The sequence below is a fragment of the Siphateles boraxobius genome, unplaced genomic scaffold, assembly GCF_051911475.1.
Source record: "Siphateles boraxobius isolate OS27281-9 unplaced genomic scaffold, OSU_SipBor_1 130, whole genome shotgun sequence".
Lineage (NCBI taxonomy): Eukaryota > Metazoa > Chordata > Actinopteri > Cypriniformes > Leuciscidae > Siphateles > Siphateles boraxobius.
Genome location: NW_027508734.1, coordinates 28873797 through 28893499, shown reverse-complemented (window position 1 = coordinate 28893499; position 19703 = coordinate 28873797). Strand labels below are relative to the sequence as shown.

The following is a 19703-nucleotide window of genomic DNA, read 5'->3' as shown; positions in this document are numbered from 1 at the left end:
GGCGTACCACAAGGCTAAGTTCTAGGACCGCTGCTGTTCACACTGTACATGCTACCTTTAAGAGATATCATTAGGAAACATGGAATTAGTTTTTACTGTTATGCTGATGATACTCAGCTCTATATTTCCTCAAAACCTAACGAATCTTACCAATTCACAAAATTAACGGAATGCATCGCTGATATAAAAAATTGGATGACTAGTAATTTCCTTCTACTAAATTCTGAAAAAACAGATTCTAATTATTGGACAAAAAACTTCCACACGCAATAACCTATAATATTGTTTAACACTTGATGGCTGCTGTGTCAAGTCTTCGTCGTCAGTTAGGAACATGGGTGTGCTCTTTGATACCAATCTTTCATTTGAAAGTCACGTGTCTAGTATCTGTAAAAGCTAGGGCTGGTCCGAATACCATTTTTTGAGCTTCGAAGCTTCGAATATTTGATGTTCATTACTACCGAAGCTTTGAAGCTCAAAAAATGGTATTCGGACCAGCCCTAGCTTTTACAGATACTAGACACGTGACTTTCAAATGAAAGATTGGTATCAAAGAGCACACCCAGGTTCGGAATCTCTATAGCCTATGTCTATCTGTCCGTTGCATTTTCATTATTTCTAGAACCGTTCATCCAAACGACTTCACAAGGGAGTGAGTGCAGTGTCGTATTTGGTGCAATATAGATAGACAGGCGAGACTCGACACGTTCAGAATTAATAAACTTTTAATAAACTACAGAACAGCGCGAGCCGGATGCACGCGAGCCTCACGTGAGCAGAGCTTATATGCTCTGAGAATGGACACTGCACTAGTGATATAAAACACACATAGGTCTGTTAACTTAAGCAATATTTTCAATAAGGTAGTCTAATATTTTTCTCACTAACAAATTACTGACAAAGTAGGGTAGATTTAAATAAAGAAGCGGCGCGCCTCACACGCATGCAGGGCTTATATGCTCCGAGAACAGACACTGCGCTAGTGATATAACACACACACACACACACACACACACACACACACACACACACACACACACACACACACACACACACACACACACACACACACACACACACACACACACACACACACACACACAGGTCTTTTCACTTAAGCAATATTTTTAATAAGGTAGTCTAATATTTTTCTCACTAACAAATTACTGACAAGTAGGGTAGATTTAAATAAAGAAGCGCCGCGCCTCACGCATGCAGGGCATATATGCTCCGAGAACGGACACTGCGCTAGTGATATAAAAACACACACACACACACACACGTCTTTTAACTTAAGCAATATTTTTAATTAGGTAGTCTTATAATATTTTTCTCACTGACAAAGTAGGGTAGATTTAAATAAATAAAAACGAAATTTAAATAAATAAAAACGAAACTTAAATATAGAAAAACGAAATTTAAATATAGAAAAACGAAATTTAAATAAAGAAAAACAAAATTTAAATAAAGAAAAACAATAAAAAAAATAAACGTGACGTCCCAGTAAAATCTCAAAGTCTCCTATATTTAGCTGTGGATTAATTTAGATTGATAAGGGTGAAAAGGATAATACATTTTGTTTCTATTATTCTATGTTCCACAATGTCAAAGCAACGCAGCTTAACCCAAAATACAAGCTCAATCATGCACTTCTGTACATACAAACTCCGCTGTTCTGCGCTCTAGTCAGAGAATACTCCCGTTGCAGGAACACATTTAGTTGTCCAAGAAGAAGCAAATATATTTATTAAGTAGATTTAACGAAGTTACATGTTAAGTATTATATTTCACCAGATTTTATAGTGTAAAACATATTCAAGCGCGAATGAGATCCGTTTCGAGGGGGATGCCAGGTGTGCAAAAAAAAAAAAAAAAAAAGATTTTGAATATTCGTTCGGTGTGTTGGTATTCGATTTGAAAATGTGACATTCGAATATTCGAATATCCGGGTCCAGCCCTAGTAAAAGCGCATTTTTCCATCTCAAAAATATATCTAAATTACGTCATATGCTCTCATTGAAAAATGCGGAACAACTAGTTCATGCGTTCATGACCTCAAGGCTAGATTATTGTAATGCTCTACTGGGTGGTTGCCCTGCACGCTTAATAAACAAACTACAGCTAGTTCAAAACGCAGCCGCTAGAGTTCTTACCAGAACCAGGAAGTACGACCATATTAGCCCGGTTCTGTCAACACTGCATTGGCTCCCTATTAAACATCGTATAAATTTTAAAATATTGCTGATTACTTACAAAGCACTAAATGGTTTAGCTCCGCAGTACTTGAGCGAGCTCTTAACTCATTATAGTCCTTCACGTCTATTGCAATCTCAAAATTCTGGCCAGCTGACAATACCTAGAATATCAAAATCAACTGCTGGCGGTAGATCCTTTTCCTACTTGGCACCAAAACTTTGGAACAATATTCCTAACATTGTCCGGGAAGCAGACACAGTCTGTCAATTCAAATCTAGACTAAAAACACATCTCTTTGGCTTAGCATACACATAACACATTATAGATTGCTATAATTCAATGTTAGGCTGCATAGTTTAGATCAGCCGGAACCGGGAACACTTCCCATAAATCCTGATGTACTTTGTAAATCATAAGAAGGATGGCGTCTACGCTAATATTAGTCTCTCTGTTTATCCTGAGGTTTACCGCAGTCCGCCGGATCCAGGCCATATCCAGTTCTGATGAAGGACCATCACATGGACATGACGACAACGCATCCCTGAAGTGCCAGCCTCATCAACACTGTGAAGGCCTCACGGACACCTCAACAAACTCGTCTCCATACCAGCGTGATGACTCCGACCCCTAACCAGATGAACTGGATAAATATTGTGAAAGTTCTGATCCAATCTGACTTCTGACCTATTATGCCGCCTAAATCATAGTCATACACTGTTCGTTTGTTGGCCAAAGGAGGACTGGCCCCCTGACTGAGCCTGGGTTCTCCCAAGGTTTTTTTCTCCATTCTGTCACCTGATGGAGTTTTGGTTCCTTGCCACTGCCGCCTTTTTTTCGCCTTCATTCGCCTTTGGCTTTTGGCTTGCTTAGTTGGGGACATTTAACATTTAATTTAGAATTTAACAATACTATTACAACTTTACTTTCCTGTTATCTCTGTAAAGCTGCTTTGAAACAATTTGTATTGTAAAAGCGCTATATAAATAAAGGTGACTTGACTTGACTTGATTGTTGTGCAAAAAAATTCACAAATAGATAGACCCACCGTCCACTCGAGCTAATCTGATATCGGCAAATAAAACAGAATTATTTGTGAATTTAAAGATAATTCAGCACTGGCATTATGGGTTATCAATAAAATGAAGCAGAAAGGCGTTTGGTAGTTTTCACAAAAGCTCTGGAGCCATCAAAAACTGACAAATTTTGCTGACAAAGAAATTAAGATATATCTGTGCAGGTATTACACATTGTTCATTTACTGTGCATATATACTACTGACATTGTAACAATAAAAATTGTGTTGAAAATTGACTAACTAACCCTTTAATAAATTTTTGTGAAACTCCTAACTTATATTTGTTGATCACACTATTTATTTGTGATTTTGTTTAATTTTGTAAACCTCTTTAAATTTAGTTGTAGATCAATATCTATTTATTTGTAGATATATACATCTATTTATTTAGACATATGAAACAATTCTAACCGCATAGGGTGATGGTTTGTTTGTATCAATTGTAATTAGCTTTATTTAAAATAGCAGAAATGTCCAAGCCCTGACTTAGATAGCCAAGTAAAGGTGTCATCATAGTTGGGTGAGAGTGTGTTTGATACCTGTGTGATGGAGGTGTGTGCACTATATTTAGCTGCAGCAACTGTCATTTGTTCCAAAGCATGGCGACCTCTGAAAGCTCTGCGTCGCCAGGTGCGCTAACCCACCAAGCCAAGATGAGAGACAGGAAGAGAAAGGGCACACAGAGGAGCAGAAGTGCAATAGCGAGATAGGGATGAAGTGACGAGGGATGGATTACAGCAGTGAGCAGGACATAGGGAATGTTTAAAAGGAAAAGAGGGTAAAATGGGTAAAATCAAGATTTAAAGATGTAAACAGCAAACAGCATCAGTCATTGTAGTGTGTGAAACAGTCTGGGGTCATTTAGACAGCTGCATAGCGCTAAATTTAAGTTTACACATAACAAAAATGAGGAGCTATTCATCTTAAAGTGAAATGAATAAATTAAAAAAAATGCAATGACAAAGAAAACTGACTCTCAGCACACCGCTGTTGGCTGTTTATATCAATCTATAAAGGTTTTATGACAGTAAGTTTGACAGAATTGGGAAACAGGCAGAATGGGAGAGACATTAAGAAAACAAAGAAAGGAAGAGGAAAAGAAGAAACTCACTTCCCGGACATTCCGCGATCCTGACTCCCTGAAAGATGGTTTACATCTGAAGTTTATCTGAAAGACAAATAAAAAAAATCAAGTTTTCTACAATACTATTAAGTACGGTATCTACCCTAAATAAAGCCTCAAGAGGTTCAGTAGTTTATCAAAACTACAAAACTGTTTTATTCTACAGAAAACATGCTCAGATTTGAAGATGACCCACTGAGATCAACATTTCCATATGAAATGAATAAAAAAAATTACAAAAATTTTATGAGAACAGAACAAAAAGCAAAAGCACCACTTGCCTTGCCACCTTCTCTGAGTTTGTTAGCCTGGTTAGTGAGAAGTATGATTAAAATCATCCCCTAATCAAACATCATTTCACCACAATCAGCCCCACATACCAGACATAAACTGTCGAAGACACCAGCCAGAATTAGAACTGAGAACACAGAATCTGTGCCTCGTGGATAAAATAAAACTCCACCCAAAAACCTGACATTGACTTGCCCAATCAAAATGAAAGTGATTAAGGTACTAGTGAGAAAAAGAATATGTCTGGCAAGAAAACCTAATACGATTAGAACCAGCTTTTGTCTTAACTTCAAACCAATGAGGTTATCTAAAGAGACAAAGGATGGCCCCTTCACAGTCTGGACTGAGAGCTTAAGTGGCTCCGGATGTTAAAAGGACATTGTTATTTGGATGTTCTAGGTTTATCAGGCCAGACAGTCACCAGTCTTTACTAAAATCAGATGTGTGAGTGATCCATTAGCCCCAGTTGAGTCTGAGAAAAAGCCAGAGGGTTTCTCACTCTGAATGACGGCTCTTTGAGAGGCACCTCATCAAGGCCCTCCCCCTGAGGCGGAGCATTCCAATCCAATAACTGAAGGGAGGAACACGTATGGTCTGTGATGCAGTGTCAGATCATGTCTCTACCTTTGTGTTGCCATTAGAACCAGCACTCACCTTCTCCAACTGTTCAATGCAGATGGAGTGAACTACTATCTTGCAAGCAGCACATTTTTTCCGAGCAACAGACTTTTGCTGTGAAACACAGGAAAGAGAGACATTATTAGATTCAGACTCAAAGGTCTGAGGTCACAGGTGATCTCCACTCCACAAAATAATTCAATCAAACTGGTTTGATGCACATAATTCCGAAGTTAAAGGACCAAATCCTAAGCAATGCATTCTGTGAGAAAGCCACCAGGGAGCAGTATTATACAAAGTGAGAAAAATATAAGAGAAAAAGAGAAACGGTGCAAATGACAGATTCTCTTTTCCTTTTTACCATCCATCAACTTCTATCCTCTCGCTCACCTTCTTTTAGTGTCTTATTTCATCCTTTATTCCCTCTCATCTGGAATACCTCATTCAAGATGTCTTATCTCACTTTTGTCCCTCTATTTACTCTTCCGTTTACTCATTCTTGCATTAGGAGGGGCTTTTTTTGGTATTCCTTTATATTTACATATGGAACACCCACTCACCAGTGATTTGGCGTAACAGTGCTGTTCTCCGACGTAACAAAAGTCCCCAGAGACATTTGTCTCGAACCAGATGTGCTCTCCGTACAGAGCTGATTCCTGCTCAAACACACAGCATCAAATTAAATGTGAAACTGAAGAAAGAAACTATAGCGCTATCTACAGTACAATGAATAGAGATTTGAAGTCTAGATTATTTGGGTGTGTGTTACTCACACTCCAGTCCACTGTGCTGCGGATTTCTCTGTCCGTTTCCCCCCTGGCCAACACTGCAGCACTGGGCTGGCATGAGAGGTGCTGGAGACCGGACTTGGCAATGGCCTTCCTACAAACAAACAAAATAGACAGGTCCCATAAAACATCAAGTAATAATGATATACAGAAACTTGGTGTATAACCCGGATATCCACACATACACACAGAAGGACAGTAAATGTGCCTGGAACAAACAAAACCTTCAAATAAGTTGAACTGAATTGAGCTGGATGATGACATGTTTTATAGCTGAATCTAATTTGTTTCATAATTAACTAATTTTGGAACATCAACACTGTTATTGAACTAAACTGAATCAGAAACTGAAATGACTTGAGCTGAATAATGACACTTTTGTCATTTTAGATATAAAATCTTAGATTTTGAAAATTTAATTAAAAAAAATTGGGATTGATACGTTTGCATCATTTATTACTGTGTAGTTGCTTTGAAATAATCTATATTGTATAAAGACCTATATAAATAAAAGTGACTTGACTTGTGTAGCAGTGTGCCTCACATGTAAACCACTAAAGACACTAAATATTCCTAGGGAGAAGACTGATATTTCAGTTAAAAAAATGAACAGAGCAAGAGTAAAAAGAAGAGAGAAACTCTCAATCTTATTTTTCTGTGCTTACAATTGAAGGAATAGCTGTAAGTGTCAGATGGTTAGAAAGCTAAGAACACAAGAAAAAACTTTCCATAATCACCTCTCTATTGACAAATATAGAGGAATTACCATTGGAGTGCTTGATATAAGGCTAGTATTAAGATACATATTAAGTTACATTAGGGTTCAAATAATGTAGTCCTCTTTTTTTTTTTTTGCTTCTCTAATCATGTAATCAATTGAAAATGGGGATATATACTCTCTAACAAATCCAACAGAAATCTAAATATTTAAGTGACAGAAAAGTCCAATTAGCCTTTGTTTTGAAAAAAACTGAATTACAAACACACAAACATAAGACATACAGCTGTAGTTAGGGCTCTACATACGAGAGGAACCCGTTCCATGTGTCAATCTGTGGGTTGTAGTAAGTTCCCTGCAGTGTGTGTGAAAGACTGAGATCTGGCCAGCAAGGGGAGCTGGTCCTATACAGTGCAACTGATCCTCGAGCTGCAAGAGAATTTCTCCTCCCTGCCCAAAATCCACCCACATCGGACAGCCTGTGTGCCTGACTGGTCCTTCGGTAACGGCCATATAGCCCAGAAGAGGCTGGGCTACGAAAAACGGACTCAGCAGGAAGTAGGTGTGAGGAGTTTCGCCGCAGGCAACGTGGTGCACGGATGAGGGGGCGGGGCTGAATGCTTTCTCCCGCCAACAAACCTTGAGCCAACCATGTCAGACACTTATCAGACTCCGTCTCCAAGTCCATCCCTGCTTGCTCGAGCTCTTCTTGACTACAATCGCTATCAGAGAAAGAGGAGTATTCTTCTACACTCTTGTCCTCCCTTTCATGGTCTTCGCTCATCTGCACCACACTGGCCAGGAGCAGTGACGGTCCCAGGAGATGGGCGTGAATGCTGCGGTGTTTGGCAGCCTGTCTTCGTCGGATAGCGAACCGCGGGGTCAGGCATGCCGTCGCACCACTCGACCTCCTCCTAGTGAAGTGTCCTCTGGCTCTTCTGACACCTGCCTGCACGTTGCAGGTTTGAAGCTGAACGCTAGACCTGCGTCTATGAGCCAGGCCAGCTGAGGGCAGGCCGACGCTGGAGCGCCGGCGCGCTTTACTCGCTGGAAGTGACACACTGGAGCGCCTGCGCACGTTTGGCTCACAGGCTTTCCGCCTGAAACGTAGTCCGAACAAAGTTTCCATTGGATTCTATATGCCACGACTGATGTCTTCCCCAGAGGACGCTGTTGGCGCAAGAGTGAGTCGGTCAGCACACACAATACACAGGCTACAACATACATGAACAAATGTGGTGTGACTGTCTCCACGAATGCAGTGCTGTTCCTTTGACCTTTATTTTAGGTGAAATAACAATGATGGGATATCAGACCACCACTAATCACTCCATCAGCTCTATTCAATACCAATCAACTCTTTTCTCCTCACCTGCGTGACTTACTTAGGGAAGAAAACCATCTGCCATAATCTTTTGCATCAAAGTATCTGAATTGTAACAAAGAAAATGAAACTTCTTTTAATCAGCAATGCTATGTAACCGACACATGATCACAATTGATTCAGGAGTATAATGTGGTCCTGATACACCTGACGGCACTCAGGTAACGTTACCTGGAGAAAGTGTATCTCACAGCGATATTTGACTCCACTCTCTGACCCCACAGGGTGACTTCAAAACAGTGCCCTTATTGGGATAGTACACCAAAAAACTCCAAAACATCATTGGACCCCACTGACTATTGAAACTGAAAATATTTTTTTTTTGGTGTTCCACAGAAGAAGGGAATACAGATTTGGAATGACATGAGAGTGAGAAAACAATGACAGAATGGCAATGTTGAGAAGTACAGTATCTCTGTAGGAAGTCTCTTTTTTTAAACCTCGATTAACCACTCTAACCCATACTAACACCCATGCCTGAATTCTGCATCACTACTCAGAAAACTCACAACTCAAAATAAAAGACACAAAGACTGCAAAAGTATGTCACTTAAAGCTTACAGGCACAGAGAAATTCAGTAGGAGAACAATAATGAGAAGATGAGAGAGAACGTGTTTATCTGTAGCATAGACCACCATCTAATTTCAACAGTGCATAGCATGATTATTTGACTTGTCAACAATTACAAAACACAAACTTTTTTAAAACACATGATCATAATTATGAACACATGACCATCCAATGAACAACATAGGAAAGAGATATTATAATGAGAGAGAATAATTAGATGTTTCTTAGACTAAACCGTGTACTGTACAGTATCTCTATATTCAAGAACAAAAACTGGAATCTAACAAACAAAATGTATTATTATGATTGAATAAACAGACAATTGAAATAATGTTAAGTCTAAACAACATTGGAAGTGTGTGGATTAATTTCTGCACTGGTACACTGTGTAGGAATTTTTTCCATCTAGCGGTGAAATTGTATTTTGCATTCAAACAAATAGTGCTTTCTAGTGCCCTCGCGAGTGCTGAAACTATGGTAGCCGTTATGTACCAAGAAGAAAGAAGGCAACTTCAGCGTCCCTTTCAAAGTCTTTCTCCTTCATTAGCTCTTTCCAACTGGAAAAACGTTCCCGATATTTACCCTCGGTTTTTGAATTCGCCAGTCACGTTTCCTTTTAAATAAAATGTGTTGCTTTTTTTTGCGATGAGGATTCCTTCTCATAAGTATGATCCTGCATTATGAAGTACTGTGCAAATTTGCCGGGGCAGTGACAAGCGCCTCTCACTGATCTCCTTGTCCGTTTCAGCTGGTTTCAATCACGTGACGCTGGCTCTGAATGAAAATGCGTTGTGGAAACGCGTTTAGGTAGGCAAGTGCTTTTTGTCCCTCTCTGCTATTATAGTTTTTCAAGATGGCGGAACGACATGGAAGCCTCCATGGACTTTACACCAATGAGGACATATTTATGAATAAAGACATTGATTTTAGCTAATAAAATACTTAAACTGCACAGTGTACCTTTAAAAAAAGGTTGTGTGTAACTCTAGCACCACAGTTTGAGCTCACAGGCCTTATCAGATTCCCACACTGTTAAAGGTCACCAGTGAGTAACTGTTTGTCAAAATACACAACATGACTGAGACATTATTCTGTAATGCAAATAAATGATAAGAGAAGAAAAATGTATACTGTAAATATGCATTTTCCATAAAAAGAACTCCACGAATATCAATTTAAGAAAGAATTTAAAGTGACAGCCTTGTGTTTTTCTGGTGGATGACACTATTGCTAATGTGTCTTTTATAATGACTTTTGAATAAAGACTTTTCTACAAAAGTATACTATAAGAAACTACAAGAGATTGTCTATTATATAATATTGTCTTTTGCATAAGTCTGTGACTCTAATGGTCATCCCAGCCATTTATGTGGCTGCAGAGCATCTAGCTGCAGAGTCTTTAAATTATTTTGCGCTTTAAAGTGTAACTTTGATGATTTTCTACACGCTTTGTATTGTTACAATGTCATTAGTATACTTAAATGAGCAATGTTTATTTGTTCTCTGTGTTACCTGGACCAATAAATTCTCTTTTATTTGTTTTGCATCATCTGGTGGAATTTTGACAGCTCTAGGGCTTTCGTAAAAAACTACAGATTATGATTCCGCATTTTTGTATCCCCGCCCACGGACAGTTGGATTGACAGAGGGTTATTAACAGGACAGTTATTGTAAGGGTAGGATTATAACTGGTATACTGGAATAAAATTGTAACATTGTCTACACTTTAAACAGCAGTATGGTAAAAATTAAACACTGTCAACAGTGTTTTGCTTCGCAATGTTATGTGCAACTGATGAACCACAGTTTCTTTCAGTTTTACCCCTCTGTTTGGCCTAAAACACTGTGTTTGTAGTCAAGTCATCCAGTTTGAAATATTGACTACAAACACAGAGGTTTTTCCAATCGTTTGCAACCTTAAGCTACTGCCTACAATGTGCTGGATCCTTCACTGGAAACTGAAAATAACTCACTCCTTTACTCTTTGAATTCTTGCACCTGGGAACAATACAAGTTGACACCATTATAAATAAAAGTTTTCTAAGAAGTATGTCCTGCTAAAGCTAGGCAGTATTTGACTCTGGTCAAGTGTATCCATAGCAGACTGGTGGGAGCTGCCTTGGACGATAACATGCCCATTGCATTATGGGTGGGATATAAGTTATCCTCTGTTTTCACTAGTCAGGTACGTAGCACCGATTTCTATTTTTTTTTTTTTAAATTCGCCTCTCTACTGCCGGCATCCAAGTTTTATTGATAGCCCATTTGCCAGCAGTGAAGTACCCCTTTACGTTTAATATAAATTATTTAACAAAAAAAAAATGTTTCAGTTACCAAATAATTAGATGCAAAGATGACAGTGGCAGTAAAATGTGTCTATCCCACTGTGTGAACTGCGCTCTGAGAGGAAATTAAGGTCAGTATACAAAAGCTGACCGAAGGTCAAGAAATGTACTACTTGGCTTTGAGAGGTCTTTACTGTAAGTAGGGGGGCCAGGCCGAAATGCAGACTCCACTGTCGATCCACTGCTTTTAAAATTGTGCCCCACCGCAATAGTCCCCTTATACTGTGACTGTTTATTATTAAATCCAAACCAATAACATGCACATTTGAACATATTTCCAAAGAACAGACTTTGCAAAGAGGAAGGGCTGGAAAAGTAAAATGAGTAAACAAACGTTAGTACAGATCTAAGTTACTGTGTCCTTTGGTCTTTAGGTCAATGTGAAAATCATTTGTGTGTCAGGAATCAGGATATGGCAAGAATCTGCATAAGCTTTTAGTTACACTTACCACTGTCATATTTAGATATTTCAATCTCTGTGAATGATAATGAAACAGAGAGAATTTTAGCATTTAACTTGGATCTTGAAGCAGATAAACTACTGTATGAGCATATCCACAATAATTCCTTCTTTTCCTTAAGTGTTTTCTATGTATAGGCTACATCATATTCCATTCCATTTTTAAATCCACATGCATCCACCTTTATTTATTATAAGAAAACACTGTCATATTTAATAATATATTATGAAGGTTTATGCTTATGCAAACTACTACTCTGTCTGTCCCAAATTTCCCAAACATGTATAGCTGGTCTTGTATAATTTCATCTTCTGTCATACTGCAATATCCACTATATATTCTATATCCACTGCGAAACAGAGAGATGGAGGCACAGAGAGAAAGTGTGCGTGTCTGTTGAAAAGGGCCGCACCCTTAGCCTACCTACAATAAGGAATAAGACATGAAACAACAAACGCTCAGCTCTGTTCTCGCACTCAGAGGTCTGTGAGCTGAAGTCAGCAGAGAAAGAGAGGGTGAGAGAGACTCGCAATTAGGTTTGGATGACTCATGTAAGGTGAGATTGTTAGACCGACTTGGAACTGGAAACTTAAACCATTAAACTAAAGAGCATGAAATGAATTCAAATAACAAAAACAGTGCAGAAAGAATAAAATGGAACTTAAATATTTAGCTCTGTGTCATAAAAACACACACACAGCCAGGTCGGCTACCTGGCGATATATGACAGATGTTTCCTTACAGCTCTGTTTCCTTATATCTTTCAAAGTACATACACTAACACTATACTGCACGATTCGGGGGGGGGAAATTATATATATATATATATACATACTGATTTGATATAATTGATTTGAACTGTGACACCTAAATATTTTATCTCTTGTGAAATCCTCTCTGCTAAAACATCCAGGACGAAAGTATTAAGAGACCACACATTAATGCCAATAGAAAGAGTTAGTGTGCAGGTGTGTGTACAGACAGAAACTTGCAAAAGACTGAAACATACACACGCACATAAATTTGTTGTCAGTACTGCCGAACTTGCCGAACCCTGTTGAGATCCATACACACTAAGGTAAATGATCTCTCTCTCTCTCTCTCTCTCTCTCTCTCTCTCTCTCTCTCTCTCTCTCTCTCTCTCATAACTGCATATCAATGGTTCAAGCCTCTGTTACTAGCTCTAAAACTTTTTCAATAATTGAATGGCCCATCATAAATTATTTCTAACATATTTACATCTAAGCGTTAATTCCTCAAGCTTTTATTTTGTCGGAAAATTGCAGGGAGTGTTTCTGTGTTTTGTTGACAACAGGTTTACAAATACTTCTCATTCCATATCTGGTAAAAAAAAAAAATAAATAAAAAACTGTAAACTTGTCTACACAAAAATTTTGGAAATTGTGCAAATGTGAAAAGTGAACCTGCCACACATTGTGTTCCCAACCTCACATTATAAGTGACTCAAAAGTTATAGTACATGCAGGATTCACAGGCACACACTACGTGAAGGTTTGCATCCCATTTGTGGGAATGAATACGCCCCTGTGGTCGAAGTCCCTGTGTAAATGCTTAAATTTGTTAATATGTACACCGAAATTATAACACGTGTCCGGTGTTAGTGTGGAGCAGCATTTACTTTAAACTGAGCATCTGAAAACACTGGATCATGAGCTGCATGTGTGTAAAAGAACACAGAGCAGTGCTTCACTTTGAAACATGCAGCACATCAGAATCATTATCAGAAAAATCAGAAACAGCTTGACAAGAATGTTTACACACACAAGGAATTTGTCTTAGTGACAGGAGCTTCCAGTGCAGAAGAAAGTACAGATATAGTGACGCCATACATAGGAATTGGTCAATAAAATGGACTAACAAAATAATAATATTATTAAAAAAGACAAAAAATTAAATACAATTCAGTACACATTTATGAATGTACAGATATTATATTTATAAGTGTTCAGTTTGAGAATAATTTACAGATGCACAATTCTGAGGTATGTTATGTAAAAATGTACAGTTGTCAAAATTTCTAATTACATTGCAATTTTGTGCACTTTGATAATAGCAACTATATTTGCTATTAACTATGTGACAAAACTAAACTATAATTTTGTCCAAATCCTTCTAAGTAAATAAATGTCTCTTTACTGCGAATACAGATTTTTTGTGCAGACACCTTTTTGTGTGAACAAAACATGTACATTATAGTGAACATCAAAATAGGGACCTTGCATTCTTGCACAATTCAAATGTTGAAAATGTTTGATGCTGCCAGTAACCAGTTCACCCAAAAGATCACACAAAATGCATCTAGTTTCCAAAACTGCAAAAAGAAAAAAGAAAAAAAATACATGTTCAGGGGAAAGTGTTTGTTGCCAAAATATACAAAGCCTTGGTCATCTCTAGTGACTCATCATAGATTTCAAATATTCTCTTGTATTATATTCCAAACGTTCTCTTAATTATTTCCCTTATGATACAAATGAATGCATACCATCATTCTCTCCCATCATGTGCAGACATACATCCCTAGCTATCCCCCATCTATAGCAATGGCATGTCTATATGCTATGGCATTGCTGAAACAAATTGTGACAAACTGGAATGCTCTATTGTACTCTGCTCTGCACAGTGAACATCATAAATGAGACACTGCATTCCTGCACATCTCAAATTAATCTCTACACAACCTGTCACTTCACCCTTTCATGTGTTTTAGGCTGTCCGTTCTCCAAACAGAACACACACATCTGCACCAGATTACACTATGTCTTAAGATGCAGGAGTGTGTGAGTGTGATCCAGTAGAGCTTCTACCATGACCAGATTAAAGCCCTATCTGAAAGCAAGAGAGCAGCAGAGAAGGCGACGTGTGGGTGGTTAGTGATGTGTAATAGACTGCTGTGGTCTCAGAGTTAAAGGTTAAGGTTAAGGTTGCTGCAGATGGTAATTTAAATATAGAAACTTTACATTTGACATTTCCTCTGCAAAACTTTACACATTATGCACAAATGACAAAAACACTCTCCTTCTAACTCTACCCGGTTGTGGTACAACAAAATGTTTGACAGGTTAGTCTTAAAATCTATAAATCACTATACAGGATATTTTATTAAAGAAAAGTGATAAAAATAAACAATTAAAACAAAAGATAGTGTACAAAATATAGCCTGTATATTATCAGTGGTAAAATACAAAAATACTAGTCATGATAGTAGAGATCAGGGCTCCGAAACCGGTTCAAGGAATGAAAACAAAAAACGGAAACAAACGAAATTTTAAAAGGAACATAAAAAAAATAATAAAAAATAGTTTACTGTTAACCAGTTAATAATGTTATTTTATCGTAGTTTAATTTGGCAGTCAATCAATTATGAATTCAAATAGTACAGCCTATGCAAATGTGACGTTGACGCATCTAATGTGAGTGACATGATCAGTCATCAGATCACTCAGATCAAGTCATCCTAAGCTGCAAGGCAATGTGCTTTAGCGGTTGGATTGCAGGAATTTATCCGAGGATCTGTTACCATATCACATTATATCCAGAGTGGTGTTGTGAAACCAATGAAAATTGCAGATTAGTGTAGAACCACTACTATTCAGGAAATTAAATCAAATGTATTCTTTAAAAATGATTAAACAACATGTTGACAAAAGTATTGTGGCTTTATGTATGGTCATTCCCTTGTGCGTGTCGTTATATTATAATTGTTTTTCCAAAATCAAGCTCAAATGAAGTTACGAGGTTTTCATCAGAACAGTTGCATCTGAGGCAGTAAGAGCATTGCATGTAGTTTATCAACTTACAGTTAACAAAGGTTATTGTAGCTATGTGGGCGCTCAGTTTTACTGTCATTTAATATATTTAGCAAAAAGCTTGTGTTATAAAAGACGCACAGGCTGTATTGGCTTTGACAAGATAGTAAATACCAGACTCTTCTCCGCTCCTCAAATATATAAACATTAGTCTTTACACACACAGTGTTTTGAATAAAGAAAATAATGTACTTATAATAATAATAATAATCAAATAAATAAATAAAAAATATCAAGGCAATGTGCATTTGCTGTTGGATCACAGGTTCACTCATTCAAAATAACAGTTTTTTATTTATTTACCCCTGCACAGCAAACAAGCAGAGAGAGTCTCCCAAATGCGTGCAGGACTCATTCACGATTGAGGCGGGTGGAACTGCTGTATGAGGTTTTGCTGAAAGTTTGAGGATCCACTGGAGTTTTGAGGTTTAGTCACAAGCTCTTAGTATAAAGTTCAATTCAAGCTCTGGTATGAAGTAAAGGCAAAAATAAATAAATAAAAACGTTACTAACTGGTATTTTTTTTTTAAATCAAAATGTTTTTGGAACGTTAATGTTACAGAAGGAATGAATGAACAGATATGTTAAAATAAAACAATAAGCCCTGCCAAGCCGTGATTTACAGAGAATTTAGAACAGCTAAGGGGTGTTGTTAACCAACGTAGCTGTTCTAAAATTCACTGTAAAAATGGTTCAATGGTTCAAATGGTTCAGGCTTATTGCTTTTATAAAACGGATACTCCATAAAAATATTCATTTTAATATTTATTTTATTCATAAAATAATCACCAGCAACAAAAATATAATGTTATAATAACACTTTTATTCCTCCGCCAAGCAATGTAGTTCCAAATAGGTTGCCAAGCAAGTATGCAGCAATGGCAGTTGCGCAGTAATACTAATGTAATGCGGTCACAGGTGTATGTTTGTTGAGTAATTTGCAATGGCTTCGAACGCAGCTGAACCAATCAGAATCAAGGACCGGAACTATCCATTTTATAATACAGATTCTGCTCTGAGTGAACCAATTGATTTTTGTTTTTTTCCCCCCACGTTTTTAAACCCTGGTAGAGATGCACTGATATTAAAATTCTGTCTGAAACTGATGAGTTGATCATTATTTTGGGTTGGAGAGTTAATAACTGATAAAATGTTATACTATTTTGTCTAAATTAATTAAAATAAAATAAAAAACACTACAAAACTAAAATGAATCTTTAAATGCTACGTGTGAATTTAGGCATCTCAACATTATAATGCACATTGTGAAAATGTATCCTGAGATTTGATGACTGTTAAATTATTTGACTTTTTAAAAAGTGAGCATTAGCTGATGGCAAAGCTAATCTAAATGTAAAAAATAGGGAAATGAGCATGAATTTATATTAGTGACAAAAGCAAAAAATAACTGCAGCAAGTAGAAATTGTTTAACTCCCATCACTTGTAGATTAGACTTATTAAATTCTGACATTTAAGGTTGATTAGCAAATTCAACAATAATGCTGATGGACTCAAAATTCATGAACTAAATGAGTTCAGACAGTAGAAAAAAAATGCACACGAGAAGTGTTTATATGTTAGGGTGAGTTGGTAACCAGCACAAGCAGTGACTTTTTAATTCTACCACGCTCTCTCATATCATGCACAGGTTTGCATGTGAAAGCTTGATATTTGACAGCTGAATAGGATAGAGATGATCTTTCCTCCATTATGCTCAGAGATATTAGAAAAGCGGTCTCAAGTTTTGACACTGAAGTGAAAGACTTGTGTGCATAAAGACAGTACCATCAAAATAGTTTAAAAGAGTACAAGTACAGCCAAGAGTATCAGACAAGTAAATGTCTAACAGGAACAACACACAAGTTGATCAGTGTTATCGAGTGGTGACCTGAAGATGATTTGCATATGCTGGCTTTAACAGGGCCGTGGCTGTTCCTCTGCTGTAAAGAGCGAGCCTTGTTGTGAGTGACGCAAAGACCACCTCTTGTTTGCATGAGGAGTTTGTTTTCTGTGAATAACACACTGTTAAAGCAAACTTGACACTGAGGTCGGGAAGAAATCTGTTTTCTGTCTTGTGTTGTCAGCTCGGTGGTAGCAATCTCAATTTATAGAGACTTCCAATTTATTAAAAATAGATATATCATTTTATATGTAATAACTGGTCATAACTTTATGTCGGTTCCATAAAAGTATATTGGTGTCAATTGAATCTGAAAAGTAAGATTAATTACCCTTTGGGCCTTGGCTAACTGCTGGTCAGACTAATTCTTAAGACACAGTATTAACATGGTGGCTATGTTTATGCAACTGACTCTTGCTTAGAAAGATAACAGACCATACCTAGTGTTATAATAGGCTACATATGTCAGTCAGCCTTTATGGAAGTGCTTCACTACTAGAAAAAGTGCTACACTACTTTGTTTAACTAAGTTGTTTATATGTCTATGTGGTGTTTTTAATATGCTTTAAGACAAACCATATCAAATAGACAAACCATAGACAAACGTTATCCCTGTGTGTTTTCTGTTGATATGAAAAATCGGTAGATTTAGCAATATGGCGGTTGTATGATTTATATTACGACGTTATTCTGAGTTGTTGAAAGCGTTTATAAGGATGTTGATTTTTAGAAGGCAGCTGTCTGATTCTGATGGCGAACGGGGACATTGTTTGTGTATAACATTAGCAACCCATTATTAGCTGTTTGATAACATAGTCAAGCAAAAGGCTAATCATATCAATTACCGCTATGTGTCCGACGTTGTTGAGAGCGATACCATTGTGCAGTGTTTACTCTAGTAAGTTGACCGAGTGGATCTCTGAGCTGGTGTGAGCGAGTGGGGCTAATTTGCATATTCGTTGTTCCAAATATACTAAATAGAGACAGATAATCTAAAAACCACGCCCACCGGAGGGGGAAAACAATCCAACCGTCTCCATTGACTTTGTATGAAGTCAAATGGAGCTTATAAAAAGCTGTTCTGGTTTTTTAGCTTGTTTTCTACACCATGTCACAAAGCAGCTTTTAGACATAGTTTTGTTTTTTGTTATAAATCAGAAATGACAAGAAGGCAGCTTCAGGCAATACAAAGTCAATGGAGAGGATTGGATTGTTTTCCCCCCCGGTATGGGCGTGGCCTAAATGCGCTGTATCTATGAGGCAAGGGTCTAGAGTTACATTCAATCGATTTTAAAGCATGAAGAAAACATTTTCACAGGAAAAATTTTATAAGTATAATTGTGGTGATCAAAGATGAGTTTTAAGGGATACGATTATTGACTACAGGGGGACTTTAAAATAGCAACAGTTTCAGTTTGTGTCAGTCAGAATTAAAGTATGTTAAGAGTAAATAATCCACGCTTGTCCAAAGCGACTGGCATGGCTGTGTTAGACAGCAATTTTCACATTGCTAGAAAACATTCAATTGGATGTATCTAACGACTGAAGAACGCATCAGAAAGCAAAGATGTAATAGAGATAAAGAGAAAGTGTGCAATTGCAAAAGAGAGAAAGAGACTGCACAGATGTCTGAGTAAATTAGATTACCTCTAGCACAGGTGGGTTTTACCGTTATTGGGGTGTGCAAAACTACAGATCTTCACAATCAGCTACCCGGTGAGCTGTCTAGTTGACTATTGGTCTTAAGAAAACCCTGTATAGGGTCCATCAGACACACAAAATCTGGACAGTGTCAGTGTGTAACAAAATAGATCAGAATGCAGGGGTCTCAAAATGTGATCTCAGATATTCAATAAATATCTAACAGATAAATATTCTAAATATCTAAAAACAATAAATATTATGCATTATAATGGGAAAACTACTCACAACATGCAGTTAAACTGACAGTCTTGAAATGTGTTATTGAAGGCAGTGAATTTGTTACTCAAGCAGAGTTTGATGGCTGTAGGTAGTGCTGATGCTTAAAAAGGGGAAAAATTAATTTATTAAAGAGAGTTGTGCTGACAGTCTAACTACCGCTATATTTTTTTTTACTGTTCAGTTAAATCTGTTAATTCATCTGCTTTAAAGCATCACCACTAAAATAGTAAAGTTAAGACATTTTTTGTTTCTAGTTATTGGATAAGCAGTCAGCCGTCTTTACCAGGACAATCAAGACTCAATCAACACACACACACACACACACACACACACACACACACACACACACACACACACACACACACACACACACACACACACACACACACACACACACACACTTATTTAAAAACTCCATCACAACACTTAAACACTAACTAGTGCTGAGGGTTATGACCAAATATCTGTATCACTGTATTATT

At 37.4% G+C, this 19703-nt stretch overlaps 1 protein-coding gene across 15 annotated transcripts in view; it reads right to left on the bottom strand.

The window, feature by feature from the left end:
- Window positions 1-19703, bottom strand: part of dgkza (diacylglycerol kinase, zeta a) — a 114025-nt gene that overhangs the window by 49934 nt on the left and 44388 nt on the right. For 6 of the 15 annotated variants that reach the window (XM_077229146.1, XM_077229145.1, XM_077229150.1 and 3 more), the window contains exons 2-5: window positions 6077-6185; window positions 5864-5959; window positions 5340-5417; window positions 4383-4439 (exon numbers count right to left, since the gene is read on the bottom strand). In XM_077229146.1, the coding sequence (XP_077085261.1) occupies window positions 4383-4439; window positions 5340-5417; window positions 5864-5959; window positions 6077-6185 (340 nt within the window). Of the gene's footprint in view, window positions 1-3810; window positions 3907-4382; window positions 4440-4675; window positions 4703-5184; window positions 5257-5339; window positions 5418-5863; window positions 5960-6076; window positions 6186-7117; window positions 7980-19703 lie in introns of all 15 variants that reach the window. The other 9 variants (XM_077229143.1, XM_077229144.1, XM_077229147.1 and 6 more) reach the window with 5 other exon arrangements.